General features: G+C 42.4%; 2 protein-coding genes and 1 long non-coding RNA gene across 14 annotated transcripts in view; 1 reads left to right on the top strand and 2 right to left on the bottom strand.

Moving 5' to 3' along the window:
• KBTBD11 (kelch repeat and BTB domain containing 11) overlaps positions 1-13,469 on the bottom strand; it is a 22,311-nt gene extending 8,842 nt beyond the window's left edge. The window contains exon 1 of one of the 2 annotated variants that reach the window (XM_069805937.1): positions 13,355-13,469. The gene's annotated coding sequence lies outside the window, so the exon portion shown is untranslated. The other variant, XM_069805936.1, reaches the window with a different exon arrangement.
• LOC138689730 (uncharacterized) lies at positions 13,462-22,771 on the top strand. Of its 5 annotated transcripts, XR_011328635.1 has the most exons (5): positions 13,596-16,244; positions 16,632-16,709; positions 17,320-17,425; positions 19,596-19,660; positions 22,667-22,771. It is a non-coding gene; the product is annotated as an uncharacterized lncRNA (long non-coding RNA). The 5 variants fall into 5 exon arrangements; XR_011328637.1 differs by lacking the exons at positions 13,596-16,244; positions 16,632-16,709 and adding an exon at positions 13,462-13,576; XR_011328638.1 differs by lacking the exon at positions 16,632-16,709.
• ARHGEF10 (Rho guanine nucleotide exchange factor 10) overlaps positions 21,545-25,525 on the bottom strand; it is a 120,740-nt gene continuing 116,759 nt past the window's right edge. For all 7 annotated transcript variants that reach the window (XM_069805928.1, XM_069805931.1, XM_069805933.1 and 4 more), the window contains one exon: positions 21,545-25,525. In XM_069805928.1, the coding sequence (XP_069662029.1) occupies positions 25,011-25,525 (515 nt within the window). In that variant the 3' untranslated portion in view covers positions 21,545-25,010.

Here is a 25,525-nt window from a genome sequence, read left to right as displayed (position 1 = left end):
TGCATGAAAATTGTCCAAATGTACTTAATTTCATTTAATAAGTATCTGCAGCTCTGATTCTATTTTTTAAGGATGTTATTAATTTCCATTAAAATTGCCGTTGGCAGGTTTTTCAGTCTTCAAGGAACACTCATTTCTATGTGAAATATACCTTGTGACTTCCTTTCAGCAGAGATAATTTATTTACCCTATTAAATTAATATTAGGAAAATCTAACTTTTTGATTTTTTTTTAAATGAAAGCATAATTGGTAAGTGACATTGTCTGGAAGCGCCTGACACAGACATGAAACTTAGAAGCCCATACTTGCGCAAGCAAACTTCACTTAAATGATAGTATCGGTCTTATCTTACCGGTTTTTATTTTGTGCACTTGCCCTGTGAAGGACTTTCTACTACATTTGATCTCATTCAGTTAGACAATAAATCAATACTGAGGTTTGACTTCTGGATAGCTGAGCCTTTGAGACCATAACAAGGTTTTAACAGCATTTGAAAACTCCTTACTCGAATGAGTGGATTTCACAAACTTTATATTTCTCATCTGGGTGTTTAAAAATCCAGAACTTAGGAAGTTTCTAAGACATTTTATGAACTTTGGAAGCCTTAGAGGCAAATTTCCTGAGGTCCAGACCCAAACTTGGTAGGTTAGGCTTTACTGACTTTGCTGCAGCTTTAACTAGATGAGGAGAAATGCAGTGATCTGTGTGTACACTCAGTGTGTCTGTGGAAGATACAGTGATTCATTAATAACTTAAACTGGGCAGCATCCCTGTTGGTGTGATTTTGTTTTTCAGCGAGTCTTCACAGTACTGAATTCACTATGTAGCTGTTTTTTATACTGATTTATTGTGCCGTAGACATTGAGATTAATCTACTTTCTGCTCCAGGCTTTCCAGAGCCCTGATGATCAGCTGCGTTCGACAGCAGCTGCTGTGACTGACACTGCCAAAACGACAAAGGCCAAACGGAGATGGTTAGAAAAGCCCCCAGAATGTCAAGTTCTGATGTACTGTTATATTAAGAAAACTGCTACCAGCATATCATTTGTAACATAAGTAATTGAAACATTTTGTGACCCCTCTGCCCTTTTTTGGGCTGAGTGCCCAGATATTCAACCCTTATCTTGCTACAGTCCTGGATAGCTTGACCTCCTTAGCCATGAACATTCAAAGGGTGCCAATATACTTTCCGCCGTTGCTCTCAATATTATGATCTTTCCTGGATCCAGACACACCTCACTTTTGAGGCCACTTTTCCTAACTTCTCCTAGTTAAGTTCCCCCTCTACAAGAAGAAATGAGTAGCTTCAGATAGTTTCAAGCTCTCAGTCTACTGCTTGATTTTGCAAGTGAAACTATAAAGGAAGAATGAAAGAGAATTCTACTAAAAGTAAAAAGCATAGGTGACTAAATGTGAGAAGTCAAAACCAGTAACTAATACCAATAGTATCTCTGTACGGTGAAATGTATTTCCTGCATCATGTCTCGAAGGAAAATCACCAATTACAATATTCAAAGTTGTTAAAAACAGCATCCAGAAAAAGTTATCTTTTCAGCTTTCTCAGCTAATGAAAATAAAAAGGGTGAGATCCTCCTCAAGCACAGTAATCATACCTTTTCCCATCATCAGGTATCTGCTTGGCTTAGAAGTTTGACTTGACACTGAAATGTTATTGAGAAAGAAGCTGCCACCCACCATAGTCCTAACAAACATCTGTGTTAACATCCTTTTGAGGAATCACAAGGAGGAAGGACTGATGGTTCAGCTTGCTAATGGCAAGCAGCAGAATTCTGAAGAAAATTAACTTCTGTTACATTTAAAGCTAACTACCAAGAATATGTTGAAATTCATGCTGAGCATGAGGAGGGCTTGAATCACAGTATCACATGCAATTTAGGCAACAAGGAACTCTACAGGAAAGCTGAAGACTTAGAAAAGCTAAAAGAGGGTTTGGAGGACTTTGTCAATGACAGAGCAACGACTGCTCCAGCAATCTCAGCAGTTTTGTCTAGCTGAAAACAAAGTACAGGAATTAGACAAAGATGAAGCTGAAAAAATAATTCAGAGTTGTGGAACCTTCCCATTATTGAGCAACATGACCAATCTGAGTTAAAAGGTCATGGATTTAGTATAAAACAGGAAAAAGCTGAAAGGGGCTGATGGAAATACAGTACTGAACTCCTTCTTCATCCTTTTCTTATCTACAGTGATCAAAGAGTTGTATTGCTATTCTGGTGACACAGAACATTCAAAAGTTACAGAATTGCAGAAGATACTTGATAGCTGTGCTGGTTCAAAAGGATCTGAGCTCATCTGGCTTAAAACAAACTTGTTTTAGCACTTTTTTCAAAACTCGCAAACAGGATAGGTACTGGAAAAGGAAGCAAGCTGTTTAGAGTACATGGCATCTGTGGCCTGATGTCACCTTTTATATCAGGGACTTTTAAGTCAGAAGTTGAATTACTTGGACTGAAACTGTTTTCATTATCATGGGTTTGGTCTAAGGATGATGTAATGTTAATGGACAGAGGAACTGCCAACAAACATGAACTGTATTTACAGACTTGGCAATGACACTTACAATATCCTGGATGTGTGCCCCCAACCTCAGATGCTGTGAGACATTGCTCAAGTAACAGCACAGATAAGAAGGCGTAGCTTTTTCTGACAGAGCAACTGTAATGAAGAGCTGCAGGTAAAGTTTCCTGGCACTGTATTCATTTGGCAGTTCTTCTGATAAAATCCAGTTAAATGCTTGTTTTTCATTGTTTTCTCTCTATTATTTTTGTGCAGTGCCAATAACCTTTGACCCAGACCTTGTCTTCTAGCAAGACCCACTTTCTCTGGGGAATACGCACATGTGGGAGGAATTGAGTTACTGCTCTCCAGTTCATAAATGGAAACTGCTCTGACTCAGTCCCAGGGTAAATAAAAGCAGTGCTTTCCCTATCATAAGCAACTCTAATTTACATAAGCAGGCTATCCTCCCCAAGAGACACCACACCAGTTCAGAACTGACAGAATGCCGTTCTGCTCCACCTTAGTCCAGGAAATGCTTTTGTAAAAACTTGTACTGCCAAATTTTACCCCAGTAGAGAATTCCCTCAGGATAGGGGCGTCACCTGATTGAGATGATTAAGGAGTCCAAAGAGGCAGGATCATCAAAAGAGAGAAAACATCCCTTGTATTTATTTTAAAAACTAAAAGATGACTGTTAAAAGTAGAACTGGCCAGTGTGAAGACATCCAGCTCAGCCCAGAAGGCAGAATCTTCTGGAGGGCAGACTCAAGTGTAGAGGAGTTTGCATATTTATAAAAATGGTCTGTTACACTCCTGCTCATTGAGCAGATCTGTGAAATTTGGGGGGAAAAAATGGTCTCTTCAGAGCTGGGGAAAACATCTGGAGCATAGAGATGCCATTTCTCTGAAGGGGCTTGCAGCACTTGAATTTTTGCATCCTCTTACAGCTTTAAACTCTAGATCTTAACCACTTGATTAACCTCCTGCTTGTAAGAAAAAAAGGATTGTCTTTCAATGTCTCACCTCAAGAAAAATTGCAAGAAGAATAAATTTTTTCTTTCCCTTTTTTAAAATTAGGAGTGCTTAAAATTGGGGTTACAGTACAATCCTAGTGTCTTGCCCTGCCTACTGGATGTATGCCTTTTGTAGTATTGCATCCATACTCAAGTTGCCTATGCAGCTTCCTTGTGACCTCCCAAGGTGCTGTAATTTTCTCACAACATGTAATGGACGTATGAATGTTTTTATCTCATAACTGCAAAATTTTCATACAACCATAAAGAAAAATAAACATTTAAGAAATGCAGCGTATGATTACAGACCACACAAGAAACATGTGGGCAGCAGTTCCTCATCAGAAACTCAGAGGAAGAAAAGACTGTGTGTGTCTGGGCAGGGAGGAAGAGAGAGAGGAAGTAAGTCATAATAAAAATATTATCAAAAGCCTGATGAAATCAATACTATAGCTAGCAAATCTAAACTAAAAATATACAGGTTCTAAACAGTCATCATGACCACAGAAAAGGTTTCCTAGCAGTGATATCCATAGAGACAAACATTCTCTAAAAAGGAAACTATCTTCTTGAGTTCCTTCCAGTTTAGACTCTTCAGAAGTAGTTAGGGAGGAGAAGTGTCTCTCAGGAGTTCTCACACCAAAAAGGAAATAACACTCCCACAACAGCAAAATCTAGCAAATGTTAAGCGTAAGTCCTCTCCAGCATCTCTTAAAAGAAAGAAAGTCTAACAAAAGAAGAACAGTCAGAAACAAGGTTTTAAGTGATTACAATACCTTTGGGGAGAACTCCAGGGCTGACGTGATGTCTTCATCACTAATGCACTACCGATCAGGAGATAATAGCATGGCAATACCATACTGAATGTAACAGAACTTTTTATGTAGAATTGCTGCTAGTTCTAGACATGGCCTCGTAATTACAGTTCTAGATATAAGGTGAGAGCATGTGGTGGTGTCTGTGATAGACTGAAGTTTGGTTACTTTCATCATATCTGGACACAGCTAACACTACATTAGATGAACAGCTGTGCATAACATACCAGCATAGTGCTACAGCTGAAAGGATGAATGCAGGCCTTGAATGTGTATACTGGGAAATAAGGAGTAACAGTAGGGAAAAGGTTACCTTTCATCTATAGCATTAGTAGGTTTGCAATGAAACAGGATGGATGGATGGATGGATGCAGGCATGTATGTTCCAGGCTTTACATTTTGGAAGTAGCACTTAAAAATCTGGGAGGACAGAGAAAAGTACCAAATTATTTAAGAGCTATAGAAAAACATTCCAGTGGCAACAGCACTCTGCAACCAGACGTGAGCTTACACTGCGGTCACACCGCGTGTGCCAGTCTCAAGCCAACTCCCAAGGAAAAAGGTGATACCTAGCTTAGGCACCACCTCACAGCCACACTTACATGGCTTTGGAGAGAAGGTGGCTTGTGCTAGTCGCTTGGAGAACAGGTAGAGCAAGCCTTAGTCAGCCTGAGAAATGCAGTGCTGACACTTTTTCAGGGCTTGGTATGTTTGCTCTGTGACTTGATGACTGTGCAGAAGTGTAGGCACATGAAAATTCTGCACACTGATAGTCTTCTTAGGCTGGTGGAGAAAGCCCTTAACAAACCAAGGGGAGGAAGCATAAACAAAGCAAAATATTTACACTACTGAGGAAAAAGGGGAAAAAAAAAAGACCACAGCATACTGTGGGTACTGAAAGTTTACATGAATTGATGGGGACAGTGAAGAACAGGCTCGAGGAAGGGAAATCTATTGAAGGTGACCAAGTACACACTAAACACTAAAACTGCATCCAGCTTAGGAGCATCCTGGGCTGGAAAATGGTCAGAGTATTACTATTCAAAGATAAAGCAGTATCCCATGGAGAAATAAATATTTTTACCCTACTACACGCTTCTTTCAATACTGGCTTATGGTCCATGTGGGAGGCAGGATGCTGGGCTGGGTGGACATTTGATCTGACATGGGAAGACCCTTATTCTGATGCGATGAGATGAAGATCAGGAGTGTGTGCCTTGCTGGAAGGCACTTGGGAGTCCAGGGGGAATGAAATTTGACAGGAGCAGACTAGTTGATCTAGCGATCCTTTCTGACCTTAAATTCTGGAAATTGCCATATACCAGGAGTACTGACATCAAGCAAAGCATCAGCTTGTGATGATTAAAAGCCTCATTTGAGCGTTAATGTGGTTAACTGCTGTAATGTTGATTGCAGAAAAGCTTTTCAGCATCAAACTGTGTTGTCAACAAATAAATAATTGCAAACGTTCAAAATCTCTGAGAACACTTTGACAACATCGGTACTAATAAAGGAGGAGGAGGAGGATATCCACTGAGAAGCCACAGCAAGCAAACCAGAAGATTTCTTCAGATGTATTTTTGAAAATAAAAGAAGAGTCAGGCTTGCTTTTGCGTTCCAGAAGAGCTTTTGATCCCCATGAATGTACTGCATTCTTGCAACACACCTTCTATGTACTGCATTTAATACAGAAGATGGGCCAATACATTTGGAGAAAATGAAATTCCTTGCCTAGATAAAGCTAAATTTTGCTTTTAATATCATTATAGAAAGGACATACTGATTAAAGAGCTCAAAGCACCAGAAATCTGCCAAAGTACATCACCATTGTGCTTGAGAAAGACAGAATTTGAGAAGTAACAATAGACTTCAAAGGAAAGCCAACAAAGTCCCATTCTTCTGAGACTTACGCTTAGGAAAAGAAAGTAAAAGGAAAACTTCTACAGGAGGGAATAATGAAAACACTTCTTTTTCCAGGCAAACTCTAAATCAGGTACTTAAAAAAGGCCCACTTTTAAAGACTGAACAGGCTCACTGATTTCTTGATGAATTAAGTAAGCGATGCTTAGAAAGGCAAAAGTCCTTCAGATACATGGTGAATGATGCCCTTCTCATTTGTGAAGATCGTATATTGTTTCTTTGCCCAGACAATTTTGCAAACTTAAAGTTTACAGTCATTCTAGCCGCAGCTAAAAATTACACTATATCTAGTTAGATTTACGAAATAGTTCCAGGTTTCTGCAGACATTGGACTGGATTCAAAGATGGAGAGACATGCTGCAATGTTAAACATGGCGAAGGCTGACTTTGAGGGCAGTTTTATCTGGCAGATGGCAATGCAACAGAGATATAAGACCTAAGACAGCCAGATCAGATAGCAAAAAAAAAACACCTCCAGCATGACAGCCCTAATCCAAAAGGAGGAAAAGAATTAGCTTGCACAGACTTCTCTCTGCCATGGCAGAAGTGCTGCTGGTAGAGTTTGCTGTTGGGTCTGTAACTGTGAACTATTAGGTGACTCATGTGAGTCTGACTTCTTTTATTATTTCACGGAAACCAGGCCAAGATGGAGAGATGTGGGGCAGGCCTGAGGCCATATTCCTACACAGAATTGATCTGTGGGTGGGATGCACCTCCCAGTTCTCCTGCAAGGGCAGAGATGGATGTTGTGTGTCTGAGCTGTACAGTACTGCTATCTACCTGTAACCAGGTCCTGGAATGGAATCTGGAACATAGGGACAGGTTCTGTGCCCATATGCATTGTGTGGGTACAGTTAGATGCCAATTGATTGGGATCCTCAAAAACGAGCATAGGAAAGCACCAAGGGCTAGCCAGTAGAAAAATACCGAAGACTATGGTGATGAAGTGCTTAACTTGTGCGATCAGGTGTTAGTTCTTGCTTTCGGTGCCTTAGCCCAGAATCCTCTCCAAAATAAACCTCAATTATTTTAAAAGATAGCAGTACTGACTCTTGCTGCTACTTTCCCTTTCTCTACAATCTTTAGACCTCTGACCAAGCCCCATGGGAAACTTGCCGCTGCTCCTTCCTTTGTCTGACAAGATTAAAACCCCCAAATGTCAACAGAGTGCCCAAACCATCAAGACTATGAGAGGAGGGTTACTCTCCTCCAGGCTAAAGCTGTATCACTTTTCAGAGAAACAACAAAAAATGTTACTGAGGGAGAGAAAGAAGAATCCTGGGTTCTATTCCCTGACAAAACGGAAATTTCCGCACTTGTTCCCATTGCCTTTGGCGGGGCAGGGCTCAGTTATAGTGCCTGGAGACCCAAGCCAGTTGTGCCAGGACTGAAAAACACTTTTGCTGATCTCAAAGCAGAAACACATGCTAGAGTCACAGGTATTCGTGGCAAGACTTTACTATCAGAAATACCTGTAGGCTGTCAGCACAGATTTCACCAAGCAATGGGAATGTTTTTAGCAGCAACTATGTAACTGAGGGCTTAACAAAATATGAGGCTATTCCATGTGGTCATTGGAACTGAACAGGGGAAGGAGAGAAAATTGAGTGTAATGCATGCTGTTTACATTACTAGAAGGTAACAGTTGCTGGCCATTCTGAGACAGAAATAAAATAGGTTTCTATTAAAATACTCTTATTTCCATGGCCTGACACTTTCTGCATTGGATGCATAACATTTTTTACTATAATGTGAATTTCATATGCTGAGCCTGGGTGTTCAGGCAAGGCTTTCTGGCTGCACTGATTTCTCAGACTATACTCAACTTTTACATTTAGAATTTAGTGCAAGTAATTCAATATCTCTCACAATAATCTTTTTTTTCCATTTAACAGAGCAGATAGGTAACAGTTAAGATGTCTGAATTTAAGGGACAGAAAAGACTGCCTGGTTATCTAATCTTATTCCTCCAAGAACAGGCCAAAGAATTTTACTCCTGTACCAAGCCAATAACTTCTGGCTGAATCAGGTCAAAGCATTGTTCTGCTCAAATCGTCCGTCTCACACCTATATGGTTTCTCTGTTTTGGCCAATGACCTTGATGGAAAATCAGGTGTCAAATGGATCATCATGGATACCTTGAAGAAATATACATGCTGCTTTTCACTTTGGACTGCACTTTTTTGTCTTCTCCACTTTTATATCTGCTGACTTGGCAGCATTCTTTTTTCCCAAAATGATCCATGCTCTTTCTGAAGAGACATACAGATGGGCAGCACAATCGTGAAGGGTGATGATGATCACAGCTACCTCAGGACTGTCCCATCTACTTTTGCACTTCCTGACACAGAGAAGTAAAGACTGTAGTATGGCTGACAAACCTGTGATTCAAACATGTCCTTTTCAAGTGCTACAGGATAAAGGCTTGTTAATGCATACAGTTAAATTTGCATCATGTGTGACAGTCACAGTGCTACTCTTGCATTTTAGGTAGCAATCTGGGTAGAGCTGAACAGAGTCAGGACCTGGAGTAAGAACTAGGACCTTCAAATCAGGATGTGAGGCAGAGAGATGTTTGGGGTTATGGTTATGATTTGGGAGGTGTGAGAAGAACCACAGATTCAGGGGTCCCAGTTTGTGATTCTTGACCATTTTGAGACTTTGATGTTTCACTCATATGTCTAAAGTTTTGTTGCTTTTGACCAGGGAGAGATCTTAGATACACATCAACAACATCTCTCCAATTGAGGTTTTTCAGCCACTGTACTTTGAAAAGTTTCCTGATTTTGGGGGTGCAGTAGAAGTATTTATTTCCCTGTAGGGCTGCAAAATGTCTTGGCAGGGATACTGTCCAGGCATTGGGCTAACAATCTAATAGATCCTTGCAACTCTTGTTGCCCATTATAAAGGCCTTCTGGTCTTCTGTCACAGAGAATGAGTTGTACAGACCTCATCCTGACCAATGGGAAGCAGCACCAGTGAATTTTATCATATGCCCTCCTTTTCTTATATCACAGTGTAAAACTTCTTGGGACACATGGCACTGACTAACTCCAAAGCTCACAAAGCAAAACACTCAAGTGACATTTACTTTACTGTTTCTGCATCTCCTGTGAAAACCAAACTCCTTCAGGACTCTATTATCGGTCGTTATTAAACAAGAAATACATTGTCTGTGTACTGCCCACTTCCACAGCTTTGGAGAGAAAGAGGTTTGTGCTAGTAATCTGCAGCTAGAAACTTCCACCTAAGTTTCACAGGGCTTTTTGATAAAGCCAGAGTCTGACATCACTTTAAATCCCATCCCCACTGTAGTCAAGAGAAAATTCCCATTAACTTCATGAGCATCTGGACTTCCTACACTGTATATACAAACGTGTATGGTAGCTCTTTTTGAACTGAGGCAATGTGGGGAGTTGCAGTAAAGAAGAGATGAAAGAAAGCTACAGGATAAGAGGAGAGCTCTCCCATTAAGAGATTTGTCTTTGACTGACGGAATCAGAACGTTCGCTGTTTGCATGCCGTTCTCGTAGCAAAGGGTTGGCTTTTGGTTCTTACTGTCTAACACTTTAAAATATGGGTCACAGAAATAATAGTTTATCTCCAGAGCTTAGGGCCTGTTCTTCCAATCTACTTACAAGAGAGGGAGAGAGGAAAGCAGAACTGCTTCCAAGAAAAAAAAATAAAAACGATTGCAGGTCTCAGACAGGTTGATAGTCTGAAATGATTCAGAAGTCCAGGAGCCTTCCAGCAGTTAGAGATCCACATGCAAAGCTTACTCTGCTCCTTAAATACTCCTGGAGGAATCAGTATCCAGAAAAACAACAGCCAGCTTGTGCTAATCTGTGAATGTGTATGTGTAAAATAACTTCAATACTATTAATTAATGCAAATCATGTTGTGACAGACAACATAACAGCATGGAAGCTGCTTGTCCAACTTACGTGGATTTGTATGGAAAGGTTACGGTTTCTGGCGTGTTTCCGAGTGAATTAAAAAAGGCTGTCAAACCGTCTGTTTTAGCCAGAGGCATAGCAATGGCAGCTCGTGAAACATCGCACCTGAAAAGCATTTGTGTGACACATCTTTCTTCTCCCTCTGACACACTGTGCAAAATCTGTAGAACTACTGGATTTTTTTTTCCCGGCTTGTTTTGCATTAAATAAACTGACTTAACCAATCATGAATTCCTGCCATCCTCACTGATGAAGTATAAGAAACTGGAAAGTACCAAATGTGCAGTGCAGAACAAAGGACCTAGCCAACTCTTTTTTACATTAACACTCAATCACCCATATACAATACTGACCCATTCTTGTAATTCTTTCAAAGCCAAAACTGCCAGTTCGCATCCAAGGAGCATTTTAGGATGAGGACAGAAAAAAGGCTACAGGATTGTCAACACTGTCTGAGGAAAACACAGCATGTATGGTCCTGATCCTGCAGAGAGTTACATGCAGATTTAAATGCTCTGGTCACAGAACTAACCCCACTCGTATATGCCAACGTCTACATATGTAAACTGAGTGTTTGCTTAATTAACTACAGAAGGAAGGTAAACTCTCTATCCATTCACTGTATAGTCACGTGATTATGAGTGCTGGTACAAGGAAGGGGGTAGGAATGTATGGCCCAGGCTAGGGAAGGAGCAGGGTCCTTTCCCGCTCAGTGACAACTCAGTCATAGATCAGGTTAAACTGGTTGTCAAATCATGGACTGCTATAAAGTAATTCTTCTTCAATGAAAGGAACTAATCATGCCTGTTCTCTGACAAAACAACACTGAGACGAAAAATGAAGCAGAAAGAACAGATGATGACAATTCCATTGAAAAGTAAAACAGCGGACATAAAAATGTCATGTCCTGAGAAGGCTAATGCGATCAAACACAATGAAAATGAGCTCATTTTTTAAATGGGTATTTCCAAGGATGTGAAGTGTCTCAGCTTCTGTTCACAGGAAATAAATGGCCTCCTAACTGCAATGCTGTAGAATCTTAGTAGGGATAAACAGCAAAACCCCTGCAAAATCCATACAGGATCTCACAAGACTTAAAAAAAAAAAAAAAAAAAAGAGTTTAATTTTACTTTAAAAGAAATTTCAGGATTTCCTTTCATGTTTTATTATACCCTTCTTTAGCAGCCAGCTGCCCCTAATATCCTCTTGCAACAGGATACTACAGGATGCCAAAACCCCTGGTAAGTACGATCTGGATCCAGTCATCTAACCACATCACTGTCTCTACAGCAACCTAGGCCAGCTCTAAATACTATAATCCTGCTTTACTGTAGTAAAGCAAGTTAATGGCTTTCATTTAATGTTCCTGCCAAATAATGGTGCTCTAATATTTATTGACATTTCAAATCTGTCCACCTATTTGGACTATTTGGTACACTGAAAAGTGATGCAAGCAAAGCATTCATAGAAGAAAGGAAGCTTTTAAGGATTTCAGTCTTTTGATATTGTCAAGGCGCAGTCCTGCAAACTCCAGCTCCTAAGAGTGTCACCATTGACTTCAGTGCTACTACTGCCAGGAGCAAGTCCCTGCAGAGTGGGGGGGGGGGGGGGGGGAAGCTGGGGCAGGCAAGGGACCAGTCCTCAGCTCTCTGGCAGGTTCTCATCAGACAGTGCCATTAGCAGTGGATGACCAGAGGATCCCATTGGCATGCACTGGATGTCCTAATTAAAGGGTGAATAAATGCTGTGTGATGGGCCCTGGGAAGAGGAGAGTGCAGAACAGGCAGGATGGGCCAGAGACTTAAACTGGGGAGCAAATATTGCTTTGTCAATACTAGTGACAATTTAATTATTATTTTCCATAAGCATTCCCTTTAATTCCTCCTTGGGAGACAGATGGTTAAGTCTCTGAAAAACAGAGGAGCTCTTTAGCTTCTCAGATCATATAAAAGGATTGTTCTATTTTATTGCTATTCTATTTTTTATTGCCCTACTTTTTTCTACCTTTTTGTTCTAGTTTTCTATTGTTCAGTTTAATTGCTGTGGGAAAGCTTTACAGAATATTGTTTCTAGAGGGTTTTATTTTTCCTTGATGGGTGACGAAAGTTGGCTATAGGATTTAATACTACCATTTTCTACGCTACGTGCAAGTTTGGGTTTGGGAGCCGGCTTTTTGTTGCTTTCAAGGACCAGACATAAAAACCTACCGGATTCGGACAAACGAAATTCAGTAGGACTTTTTTTCAGGCATCTTCCACCCTGCAAAATCATGCACGCGTGTGTACGCCCAGGGCTTGCACCACTCGTGTGCTTTTAGTAGGATGGGGAAGCACGCCATGAAGAATTTATAGCGGGAAGCAATCTGCTGCTGCTACACATCCCTAAACGCTACCGTAAAGATTCGTTTAGATTTGTAATAGGTCAGCAGGATTAAAAAATAAATAAATAAATAAAATACGCAGGCATCGGGTTTGGCTCCTCTGCGACATACGGAGAAGGGATGTGGGGGTATGCCCGGCCTCCCTCCTGTCCGGGGAAGGCGGATTAAGGGGATCTGAGGGAAGAGGAAAGCACGATTAAGCCTGACGGTGCTGCAACCCCCCACACAGACACGGCTACCGGGTTTTTTTACCTCAGCTATCGGCCGATACCGGCACCAATCCTCCCCGGAGGCTCCGCGGCGGCGGGCCGGGAGTGGAGGGGGGGGGGGGGTCGGGCACGTCCCCCCCTCCCCTCCCGGCCCGCCGCCGCGTTGCCTCTGCGCTCTCCCCTCAGCAAGGCGGGCAGGCAGGGGCTTACCTTCGGGCGACGGCCGGCGAGCCCCGCGTCTCTCTGGGGAAGCTCCCTCCGCCCTCGCCTCGCTGCCGACAGCGCGGCGGCCCCGCCGCCTTGCCCACCGGAGCGGGAGCCGGCGGGGGGAAGCCGGGAAGGAGAAGCGGGGGGGGGGGGGGGGGAGCGGCGGTGCGATGCCAGGCGACGCAAATGGCTGAAGCGCAGGGGCCGGGCTGGCGGAGGGGGCCGGGCGGCCGCTGCGTGGAGGGGGCGCGGGGCCGCGCTCAGCCCCTTTGTTCGCCCGCCACACTCGCACACGCAGGGAGGGAGGAGGAAGGGGGGGGAGGGGGTACAGACCTGTTGCTCCCGGCGAGGGGCAGCCGCCGAGGCGGGAAGCGGCGACGCCGCTCCGGGCCGGCTGTTCCGCGCTCCCCCGGTGGGGTGAGGCGGGCCGGGCGGGGGAGGCGGCGGAACGGCCCCACCTGCCCGCGCTGAGGAGAAACTCCCTCCTGGCGGCGCCGGGCGGGGTAAACGGCGGGTCCTCACCTCCGGGCGGGGTGGGGGGGAGCCGTCCCTGAGGTAAACTGCGTGAGGCAGGGCCTGGGGGGGGGGGGGGTTGCTGCAGCAGCCCCCTGGCCCCAGCGCGGCGGGCCTGGTGGACGCACGGCGCCCCGAGTGGGGCTCCCAGGCTGGAGCCGCGAGTGACCGCGGCCTCTCGGGGACAGCCTGTCCGCTCTCCGGCGTCGGCCGTGCTCGCTGCGGGAAGCGGCGGGGAGGGTTTCCAGCCGGAGCCTTCTGCCGACGGGGGAGCAACGAGGTGGAGGCCAGGTGGTTTCTGTTTGACTGCAGTTGGGGTCTGGGTCCCGTTTTGTCCTGCTCTTCAAAGCTGAGGCTGTCGTCAGGACTCCCTGAATTAGACCCGTTTCCCAGCTTCTTGAAAAAAACCCTCGTGTTACGTTAGTTGTGCCCTGGGTCTGCTCCTGATGCAGTCGGTGGTACTTACCTGGCCGCCGTCACACCACGAGCTGCAGTCTGACATCTGCCAAGACAGCAGACACTGACACCGTGCTGTGCAAGCCTTTCTAAACCACTGCTGGTGCCTGGATATATCGTATTGCCATTGCAACGTATAGTTTTCCTATGATACTGCTGTCTCAAAACACTAGTCATCTGCGGCTTTTCTCTTTTCCCCTCTTTCCACCAACACCAGGGTCCTGTCGGACTGGTTCTCCTGCAGCCACCCAGCAAGTGGCTCCTGGCCCTGGGAGACACTCCTGAGCAGACTTGCAAAGCTGCTCCCGTCTCCTCTCTCAAATTAACCTGACAATTTTTTTCTCTGCTGGCAGTGTAACCATTGCAGCTGTATGTTCTTCCAGCTTCCTGGTGGTGATGGTTAAGCGTGGTTGGGTGTCTACTCATTCATTTTGTCCCATTGCTCCTACTTTTTGACTTTGGTTTTGCTAAAACTCTTATGTGTTGAGTTAGCCCTTAATACATTAAAGTGCTTGCATGCAGTGCTGGGTAAGTGTAACCACTTGAAACCCTTGGCTCTACTTGTGTTGTGCACTTAAGCATAGTGCTTAATCAGAAGGCTGGTTTTCAAGCTGAGGTCATGTCTCAACTCTACTGAGAGAGGTCAGCGTGCTTCTTGGTGCCGTAAGATAAATAAGTGGTAATCATACAGTGTCACAGCAGTTTAGAATAATTGGTAACCACATGTGGCTTTAGCATAATTGTGAATTTCCCGCTGTCCCCTGATTTGGGTCCATTACATGATTGGACTGTTAATTTCTGTACATGGTTTTATTCCTAGCTAGCTGGAAGAAGTTTCCGTGTGATACAGCAGATTCATTAAAGCCTGCCAGAAATAACTCTTCTCTCTTGACATCAGGAACTAATCTTCCTGCTGTTTCGTGTTACTTTAAATGCTGTATATTTCAAGATGACACTGAAATTAGACAACTGATACAGGTCTTGGGAAATTATTTTCACTTTTAAAATCCCCATTGTTCTATTCCTCTGTGGAGGATCATCTCCGCTTGAGGTACCTGACTTCTGTTCACACTGATAAGAGTTATGTGGCTGTGGCAGCAGTATAATATTGGAGATCATCTGAGATCGTTCTGACTCATGCTTTTTGAATATATGATGATTTTAAGCACTACTGGATTTGCTTAGCTCCTCTTCAGGTTTAACAGCCACATCACATAGCAGTCTGTGTGTACACAGAGGTGTCCGAGCTACAGTTTCTGGAGATGAATGAAAATCAGTGGTGGGTAGGAAGTAGCATATTGTGTGTTTATGGGCCATACTTGCCCCTGTGGCTGGAGCCAGCAAAAGACCTATACAAAATCCAAGCTCCATGGCGGTCCTAGCCCAAGAAGTCAGGTAGTGCTTGGCTGTTGTAAACTTTATCGTTTGCCCTCACTGAGCATTGCCAGAAGCAGATTGGGTAAAATTACCTCAGTTCTGCTTTTTAATTTGCGCAGTGATTCCCTAACTTTGTAAGCCTAAGTCTACTGTCCTCCCTCCAAGTTTCTTTCCGGTCCCCATGCACCTTTGTCATCAAACACAAGGTTTGTTTCACAGACAAGTGAAAACAGATATAAAGGAGAGTTGCTGACCTCTTAGCACAACTTTTGCAAAATACTGCTGCTCTGTGGATCATAGGCTGGGAAACATCCCATGGAGAATAAGGCTGCTCATCAACTAGCCTTTCAGTTTTCAGTAGAACTGGAGATGATGCTAAAAACTGGGACATGCATTGTAGAAATCATCTCAGTTCTAGCTGTTTGGTTTCCCTACTTAACTGAGTTCCTTCAGGCTCCATTTATAATTAATGTACAGGAATAACCATGTCTGGAGGGCAATTTTTCTCACCTATCTTAGACATCTTATCTTAGGATGAGGTGAATCATCCTTTAGTATTCCTTGATTCTCTCCATTAGCTGTAAAGTCAGACTGGTACAGCTGTAGACAATTTTTAACCACCTAAATTACATGAGACAAATCATTGTCCCAGTATAGAAAAGCCCCTGTCCTGAAGAAATCAGGTATTGCACAGCTTACATGATACATAATTTGGTGCCTGTCATGCATTTCTGTAGCCCAGCCAACATGGCAAATATTCACAGGGACTGATTGCTTCTAACTGCTGCTACTGGCCATCAGGACTGGCCGAGATACCTGTGTTCTGCAAGGGACAATTAGTCTACAGCAACAACAGTAGAGTGGTGAGCACAGTGAGGTGAGTAAAGGCAGGGAGGGAAGTGTTTGCTCTGCTCTGTCCTCAAAACCTTAGCTAGTTCCTGCCCGGTCACATACAGTGGACTTCCTTCAGGACATACAGCCCATCTTCTCTGTCTCTCACATACCAGCAATAGGGCTCAATAATAAAAAGGGAATGCAGTTTGGACCAAAAGGATTTTATCAAATGTTTCTCCTGTAAAAAGAAAAAAAAAAAAAAAACAGATTAAGAAATAGGAAGGTTTCTTCATCTTGTACACCTTTCTGTCTGTTTAAGCCGCATCAGGCGAAACAGAAGATTTTCAATTTTTTCTTCCTAGAAGGCATCAGCCTATGATGTCTCTAGTGCAGAAATGGTCAATAGAGCTGAATGCCATTCTCATGACAGGGTCACCAAATGGCACCCCGATCCAGAGAGATGTACCTCTGCTGAGAGCTTATCGGGGCCCTGCTCTTCCTGGGAGAGGTACTGCATTTCTTTCCTTTCTCCCCCTGGCTGCAGTAGCAGCTGCAGGGCTGCGATTCCCAGCTCTGAGGCTGTCGCGCAGGACTGGGCTGCCCAGGTAGCTGGAGCAAATGCACTGTTCCTCAGTACAATTAGCCAGCAGACCACATAAAAAATGAATTGGCCTGGTCTCAGGGGGGTTGATTCTTGGCTAGTGAAGCTACAGAATTCCTCATTTAAGGAGGTTAGGAATCATTTAACAAAATTGTTATTTCACCCAGATGAAATACTTAATCTGTATTCTATGGACCAAGAGGCTTTAAACCTTCTAGATAATGGGCTCAGAATGTAGCTCCCCCAGGCGTACACAGGCTAGCTTTTACAAGTAAGCAAGGTAGAATCCTGCAGATAGGTAGTGTACCCATGGCAGCATGGAGCTGAGCACAGGTCCATGCTCAATTATTTACCCAGCTAATTAGGTGGGCTTTCCAGCCTTTGCTTTCTGAGTCCATTACATTGCAAGCTCATCTCCAGCACACTAGGTAGGACTGGTATACCTACAGAGTCTAGACTTGGTACCAGTGTGTATGCAGATGCAAAGCTGTTGGTAGGCTATTCTTTTGTCTTTTAGATTGGCACAAGGACATCTTGGAAGAATAAACTTTGCAGCATCAAAATTCTGGAACTGGCATAGGTGAAGCTTGGTAGTATTCCTCCTGTGCGCACTGGAGTATCAGGTACATAGTGGCAGTAGCTGATGTCCGTGGTCCCCGCAGTACCCAGAGATCTGGTTCATGGCCAGAAGCCAAAATGTAAAAACAAACCAAACCAAATGGAAAAGAAAACCTGACTCCTTTTGCTCGTTCTGTGTTTGACAGTTGAACACTCCTGTGTGAAATGCTTCTTGGTATTATAACACAATGGCCTCAAGGATTGGTTTGATGCTATTGCTGGCCCAGACAAAATGCTTATTATATTTCTGCTGAGCAGCCAAAGATACCTAAAATACGTTTTATACATTTGGAGTACAAAACCCATACATGCTGTAGGCACATTACACAGGATGCATTGTATATATCTGATGCTGACCCAAGCTGATTTGCCTTTGTGTACTAGTTTTCACACATCCCTGTAATACACTCAAATAGTAGAATTGAAAGGAATGGCTGATTGCATCTGGAGGGTTATCAGCTTGTGGCGGATAGAGTGGTAGTAATCATAAGGAAAAATAGATCATAAAGATTTCTTCAGTGTTCAGTTGCATACTTCTATGCACTGGAGACAGATCAATATTGTTTTTAATTTAAGAAAAAAACCCAACAAACAGCATAACAAAAGAGACTGTATTAGTGCAGAGTTTTATCACCCAAAACAATGCTCTGAACAGGTAGAACAGCTTTTAATGAGGTTGAAAGCATTTTATAAGGTTAAAAGATGGGGAACACACAGCATTTACTTAGATGAACAATTGAGAAAATGTGCACATCCTCTCCTCATTTGCTAAAAAGATAATAAAAACCCAAAGAATTTGAAAAAGCAAATGAAAGCCTACCCTTGCTCTTTACAGTGCTCTGAGATTATCCAGTCAACATTTCTTCCCAGCCATAATCGGCCATGGATTGTCCCACCACCTGTCTCGTCAAAAAGCATCTATAACTATGGCTCGCGAGCAAAATACCTCGTGATCAGTACATTTCTCCCAAAATACTGGTCTATCAGTGAAATGTCATCACGTATATGTATAGGCTATAACCAGCTTTGCTTGCCTGAACAGTAAGGTTCATGCTGGGAAGGGACGGGCATGGGCATCCCACCCAATACGGCCTCAGGATGTGTGTCAGTAATGTTTGAAGTGCTCTGGAGTTCAGCAGTGTAGATGCAGCTTAAGTTAACTGATGGTGTCAGTTGCTTGTGATCGGGATTAAGAGCCTCACAGACTGCTCTGAGCAACATTGCAGAAAAGTTATTGCACTTAAAAATCTTGGCTGAACTAGGGGTAATCCTCCTCACTAATACACATGGTCTGTGCTACCCAACCCTCCAGAAAAAAAATCTCTTTAGAAAGGCAACATTAAGACATGTTAGATCTCTTTAGAAAGGGAACATGTGTAGTCTGACAGGCACGTTCTGCAACTTGAAATGCACACAGAAAGAACCAACCAGAAAGGCCCACAGGAAACAACTTTTACAATTTGCTTTGGAAGGCGTGAGTTAATGTGGGTTTTGTGCCAATATTCAAGGTGACCCTGGTGCTCAAGGTGAAACCCACAGAATTTCTCTCCAGTGTGGAATAATAGAAAGCAAAAATAAAAATTCTGTAACTCTGTAGCTAAGTGGTATCTAGTTTCTTTAAAACCTTTCTTGTTATCTGCATTTGGGCATGTAAATATACAGATTTCAGTGGAAATTTAAGTACTTTGGTGCTTGAGAAAATTCTGCTGGAGGCTCACTCACCTGAATCTTTTGATGTCACAATAACTCCTTAAATCAGACTTCCAGTGAATTCTTACAATGATTTCATCTCCCCTGAGGTGTGTCATTTTAATCCTAGGTGTTCTGGCTCATCTTCCAGGCTGGGACACACATTAATGGTAACTGTGATTATCCCCGGAGTATAACAATATGCACAACAGGAGAACTTGCAGTTCTGCTGTCAAGGCCTGTTCTGCTGGAGGAAAAAAAAAAAATCCCCTTTGAACACCTTTGAAGGTCATGCTGTGAAAGACTAACTGCCTTCATAGTGTGGTTTATGGAGCTTGGCCAAAGCACTTGAAGTGCTTTCGGTCATACCTCGACATTGTTGCATTTCAAATGGAGTAACACAGTAAATCTTCATTTGCCTAGGAAATTTTCAGATCCTTTCATCTGAAGCTGTTTCAGTGTTGCTATTTGGATTCTTTGTTTTAGGAGGCGAAGAGTGTTACTGGTAGTTTGGTAGCTGGGCATGCCTTTAAGGAAAGTGCTATGATCAAGTAAGCACAAGTATGAGGCAGCAGCAAATCAACTAATTCTGAAAAATCTAAAATCTTGAGCTACATTTCTCAAATCAAAGAGCAGATAGATCTAGCAGCATGCGTGCTGCATTTGTAAGGAGATGGGATGTAGATTCTACATACAGCTACAAAACCCCTAAATTGGAAAGGTGAAGGAAGTAAACCAGAATTTTGAGCTGTGGCGCAGTGCAAGCAGCTGTTGAACCATCAGACTAACAATGAGACTCCTCGTACCGACCCCTGGTAGCTGTATGGCAGGGGTCAAGTCTCCGCTAGTACATATTTCTGTCTCCTGACTGTAGGAGACTAGTCTCAAGTTCTAGACTGCTAGGCAACCATCCCACATGAAGTAGGTTGTATGGACACGTTAGGCTACACCTGTATGAAGAAACCAGAGGCAGAGAGCCTATTCTGCAAGTAGCACCACACCATTTACATCCTCGGAGTTAATCAGTCCCCGGAATATCCCAGATAAGTGGCCTTGTCAATGCTGTCTGATGGGAGCAGCCCAGGCCAGGCTCACTCCCAGAGAGCCAGCTACTAACTGTGACCACGGGTCAGTGCTCGAGCTGCTGCCCCAGCCCTGGCCGGTTTACTAGCACAGGCAGTTTCAGCAACCGCACGTACAGAACGCCTGCAAGGAGGCGGCAGTTCGAAGGGTTGATTGTGGGCTTAGAAAGCACCAACGGCTTTAATCTGTGCGCTTGCAGACTCATCACATGCGGCTTCAAGTCAGGCAAACGCTTTTCAGCTCCACTTCTTCCTAGCTACGGATGATACTAATCTGCCTTCTTAACAGGACTATTACTATGTGAAGTATTATTACTGTGAAGATACATAAAGCTATCTAAAAATCCTGTATCAACTCCACGGTATCACTCATTGCAATAGATTAACTCTTATAGAACCCTCCATTATAGTCGCACCTTTCAAACCACAGATTTTTCTCACCCACAAATGCATTTTACAAAAACTAATTCGTCTTCACATGGTCAGAAAATTAAATAGGACAGAAAAGAGAGGAACAGTGAAGTTTAAGCACCTAACCACAGTTCAGGAAACCCTTCCCAATATTCAGTCCTCTCTCAAAGGGACAGTAAGCAATTTTTAGCCCTCAGCCTCCCACCCATAAATAACGAGTTGTAAATTCCTATTGGGACAGAATCTGTTTTCAGGTGTGCGAATGTACAGTATCCTGCTCTCATGCAATTTGATGTTTTTCAGAGGTGTGGTATAAATATATATATATATAAAAGAGGTATGGTATAAAAACAGGAGCAAAAAGGCAGGCTTTACGAGCAACCAAGCAGCTCTCAATAACTCTTATTGTTTATTTATAATAGTGCAGGTATGCACAAACAGGCTATTGCCAAGTCTGATGAATACAAGTCTCAGTATTTAAACACAATCATGGGATTCGGTATATATCCTTTAGGGCAGATTAATTAGAATGAATCGCCAGTTAGCAACTGAAAATTAATTTCATCTGTTAATGCTTTTGCTCTGCAATACTCATTTTGAATATTAATGCTTCTCATTTTTATGCATCATGCATGCTGCCCCAGTGCTGATGCATACTCCATGTAGACAGCATAGTAGAAATTCTACTGCTTAGACACTGGGTCCATTGATACAGGGGTCAAACTCATTGTAAGAGACTGCATCACTTTCAGAAATTGCATTTGCTGGTGTTAAATTGTAGAAACTATAGAAATAAATAAATAAAAATATATCTTTGCTGTCCTAATCACATATCCTATTCTCCCTTTCATGAGTCCATTAATACATATATTATTAATGCATGCCACAAATTCCAGCCTTCTAGTTAAAATGACGACCCAAGAAATGTACTTCTGAAGTTAATTTTATCACATTTTTTTATTAAACATTTTCTCAGTTTATACTTTGAACATAAATACACAAGTTTTATGGCTCATGTTATAAAAGACACTACTATGTGTTAGAAAACATATATAGAATATATCGTAGTGGTTACACTTGCTCCCCTCTTTTCCTAATATTTTCCATAACTTCTATTAATCTAGAAAAGCAGTATCAGAAAGCAAAATCCAACCTACCTATCAGCATAGTCTACAACAGCTGTAGAGACTATTTGCCAGCTGTAAGAGAAACTTTGGTTCCTGCCCATTTTCATAGTAAGGTAATACCAGTTAGCTGCATATCAGAAAACAAACATCGCACCTTGTGCTCAGTTAGTTACTAAAAATCTAGTTCATGACAATGTGTACTTTTGCAGACAGACATACAGCTTCTTTTTTGCTTTACAGTTTAGTAAGATAAATAGATATGTGTTTTCAAAATAGTGTAATGTAAATGAGGGACCCAGTTCTGTTCTTACTGAAGTCACTGGCAAGAGTCCGATGTACTTTCAGAAGAGCAGGTTTGTACTTTGTTTCTACTGTTTTATTGCTAAAACTGAAGGATGTTACATTTCAGCTGGAAGATAGGATGAATTTCACTTTAAAAGTCTCATGCATTACTGCTAGCAGATCCTGTAATAAGGCCATGCATGGATTTCCAGCTGAATGTGTGGTGGACTCTGCTTACTGCTCCTACTAATAAAGATCCACGAAAGTGGACGTGATCCTCCAGTCCCAAAGGCACAGATGCAGAATCCCACACCCAAGGAGCACGCAGAATAAAACCTGTGGTCTTTTTACTGCAGTGTAGCAAAGGGATACTAGATTATATATGCTTTATACACAGAAGAATCTTTTAACTTGTTTTTCAATATACATACATTAAACTGTACAATGTAGTACTTCCACACAGTGGGCAAACAGCAGCTCCCAGGGCCACAGCTATGGAAGAGTGTAGAAAATGCAACTGGCCTTGATCCCTCAAGCCAGGCAAGCCCAGGCAGTAGGCCAGGGAGAAGAGGGAAAGTTTGGGAAAATGCTGCCAGCTGCCTGGCTTAGAGGCACTCTGCTTTTTTTTTTTTTTTTTTTTTTTTCTCCCCACCAGGACTGATGCCAACACTTAAGCCCATGCCAACGCTGACAGCACCCAACTGAAGTTGCAAGATACACAGCGGAAGACACAGAATAAAAGCACAAAACGGTAATGAAGACCCTAAACCTATAATCCCATCTGTAACAAGTGTCCTTCGTGACTCATTGAAGTCTGTGCTATTCTGGCTCAAGAATCCCATTCTGATCAGGATGCAGGCAAAACCTCTGAAAAGAAATTGGGGTGCGTATCTGATTTTTGAAATGTCTATTTTGGTGCTGCCTCACAGGCAAAGACTGACTGCACTGGCATTCCCTCTGTCCCATGTACTTGGTGGCAGGGAAGACCTGACGTTACTCCAGTGCTCTGTCAAACTTGGTAAGTCAGCCCACCCACCGATTTTGGGGTCACCTTGATAGAGGTTTGCTTTTTAGAGCAGACAGACTGAAAATTTAAGAGATACATAAATCTGCTGCAAAATAAAGACAATAAATTTCAGCAACATTAAAAAAACTCCACCAATCTACCACTATTTTGAAAAAAAACCCTTTATCTTATATCGAACAAAGTAATTCAGTCCCTAGTACAGTTTACCTTAAAATGCCAAGTGCTGGGAAACACTGTAATTATGGTTGATGTCGATTTAAACTAGGCAGATTGAAACAAACCATGGTGGAATCAAGGAGTGTGCATTAGAAGTAGCAGAAATAATTTCAGGGCAAACCACCCCCTTACTGGGATGATAATAATAGCACCAAAGTAGCCAGAAGTTTTACGTGATTCTAGTCAATGCATACATCTGACAAACCTCCTGCTTCAGATATATTTAATTTGCATTTTACTGAACTGATGGACAGTATTAGAGTTCTTAACATATTCAACTGAAACTTAATCACCCTAATTTCTCTGTATCTTTCAGTCTATTGACGAGGGAAAAGGATGTTCCCAGTGACTCCATTCAACATGTTATCTGTATTAAACATATTTTGACTGAAGGATGTGTCTCATCACCGGTTTTGGCAATATCCTTCTGAGCTGAAGGCTCTGGTCTTATATTACACATGCAGAGACTAGCACATAAAGCAATTTCAGTAGGAATCCCAAATTCAAAGTTTCCTTTGGAAATACATTGATTCATTAAGAAACGATGATTAGGTCTCTATTTAGAATTCAGCCCTCTAACACCACCAAAGCAACTGCTTACCTGACTGAGTGAATGAAGCCATGCACACTATTTTCACAATATCCATTTACATGACCATGCTTTGCTGAAACTCTGCGTGAAAAGAGGCGACTGCCACTCAGATATGACCATATCTCTGCTGTTGCGCTGTGACATTATTTGATAGGTGTTTGCCTGAGGCCACAGCACAAATCAACTGGTGTAGGACCTACACCCACAGTGATTACCCGCACTTCCTATAGATATTCCAATATTAGTGTATTTCTCCCCAGTTAATGATTTAATTAATAATTTCATTATTAAGTTCCTGGATGTGCATGCCTCCTTAAAACCAGCATAGTGCATGTCTAGCTTTGATAACCAAGTTGCTGGGGAGAATGCATTAGCAGCACTCCAGTGCACAGCTGTCCTGTATCTGTATTTTCTATTTGACCTAAGCCATAGCACCCTTAGAACTTTCTCTGTACAACAAAGGCCAGTCACAGACACATTGCACCTAGCAAGAAAATTAATGTGCTTTTTGTACTGCAATGTTTTTAATAATACTGAGCATTAGAAATAATAATAATAATAATAAATCTATTTTCTATGTTGAAATAAACAAATACCAATCAATTAATATAACTGCTTTTGTCCAGACCCAACTCTGGCTTGTGGAATGATGTTACAAACTATTATAGTAATTACCAAATTAGTATTAGCTTGCATTAGACTATTTATTGTTTAAAAATATTTGCTAATTTGTTAAAATCTACAGTCCATGCAATATGTCACTTTGGAAAAAGAAACAACAGCTGATTTACATAAGCAAAAACCAGCATGAGACATGGCATGTGTTCTTTGCCTTCCCTAAGTGCTACAGAATATAATTATGATATTTATAAATGTAAATATAAATAAGGCAGAGATTCTAAAACCATTTAAAAGTGTCTAACAGATCCTTTTTGTTCTAAGTATCAAGGACAGCATCAACAGCTAAATGTTTTCCAATACCCTAACACTGCAGAATGTTCTAAGTATGCAAGGACTGTCTTGCAACCCTTAATCCTGTGATCAAAGCCTACTGAAGTTGTTCCCAGGTGTATAAAGACTATCTGTTTGGGTCCTAAGCTGCCATTTCTGTACAAGGATATCAGACTTTCTTTAATAGCAGAAAGTATCTTGGATTTAGTCCAGTTAGATATTTAATAGTGGGATTTGCCAGACCATCACTGAAGACACTAGTTCATCTGGTCGCTGCTGCTTGGTCTTCTTGTTCACTCTTCTGTGTCCTTGGCCACCAGAAATGACTAATACTGAACTTGCTTTCATTTTCTTGGATCTCTGTCTTTTACTTTTAAATGAGATATTTTGATCATTTAAAAGCTCATAAATGTTACTGTCCTCTGGCCTGTGTTCTAGGGAACTTGATCCGTGAGACAAAGTAAGGGATCCAGAAGATGATGACAAGTCACTTTTTTGTGCAATGGATCCTACTGAACCCCCCAGCCAAATTGCAGTGTCATGGGTGTTACTAAGGCAAGAGCTTGGTCTTTCGTTGTGCAGAATGTTCTTTTGGTCGTCGTCTTTAGGTTCTGAGCTAGGAGGCAGGCTGTTCCTCTGTTTGTTTCTGTTCTTCTTGTTTATAGATGCAGCCGTGACAAGAAACTTGACTGGGCCATTGTGTGCATGATATGACACCATTCCTCTTC

The sequence above is a fragment of the Haliaeetus albicilla genome, chromosome 18, assembly GCF_947461875.1.
Source record: "Haliaeetus albicilla chromosome 18, bHalAlb1.1, whole genome shotgun sequence".
Taxonomy (NCBI): Eukaryota; Metazoa; Chordata; class Aves; order Accipitriformes; family Accipitridae; genus Haliaeetus; species Haliaeetus albicilla.
Note: the sequence above shows the minus strand (reverse complement) of the source record. Positions and strands in the feature narration are given on the sequence as shown.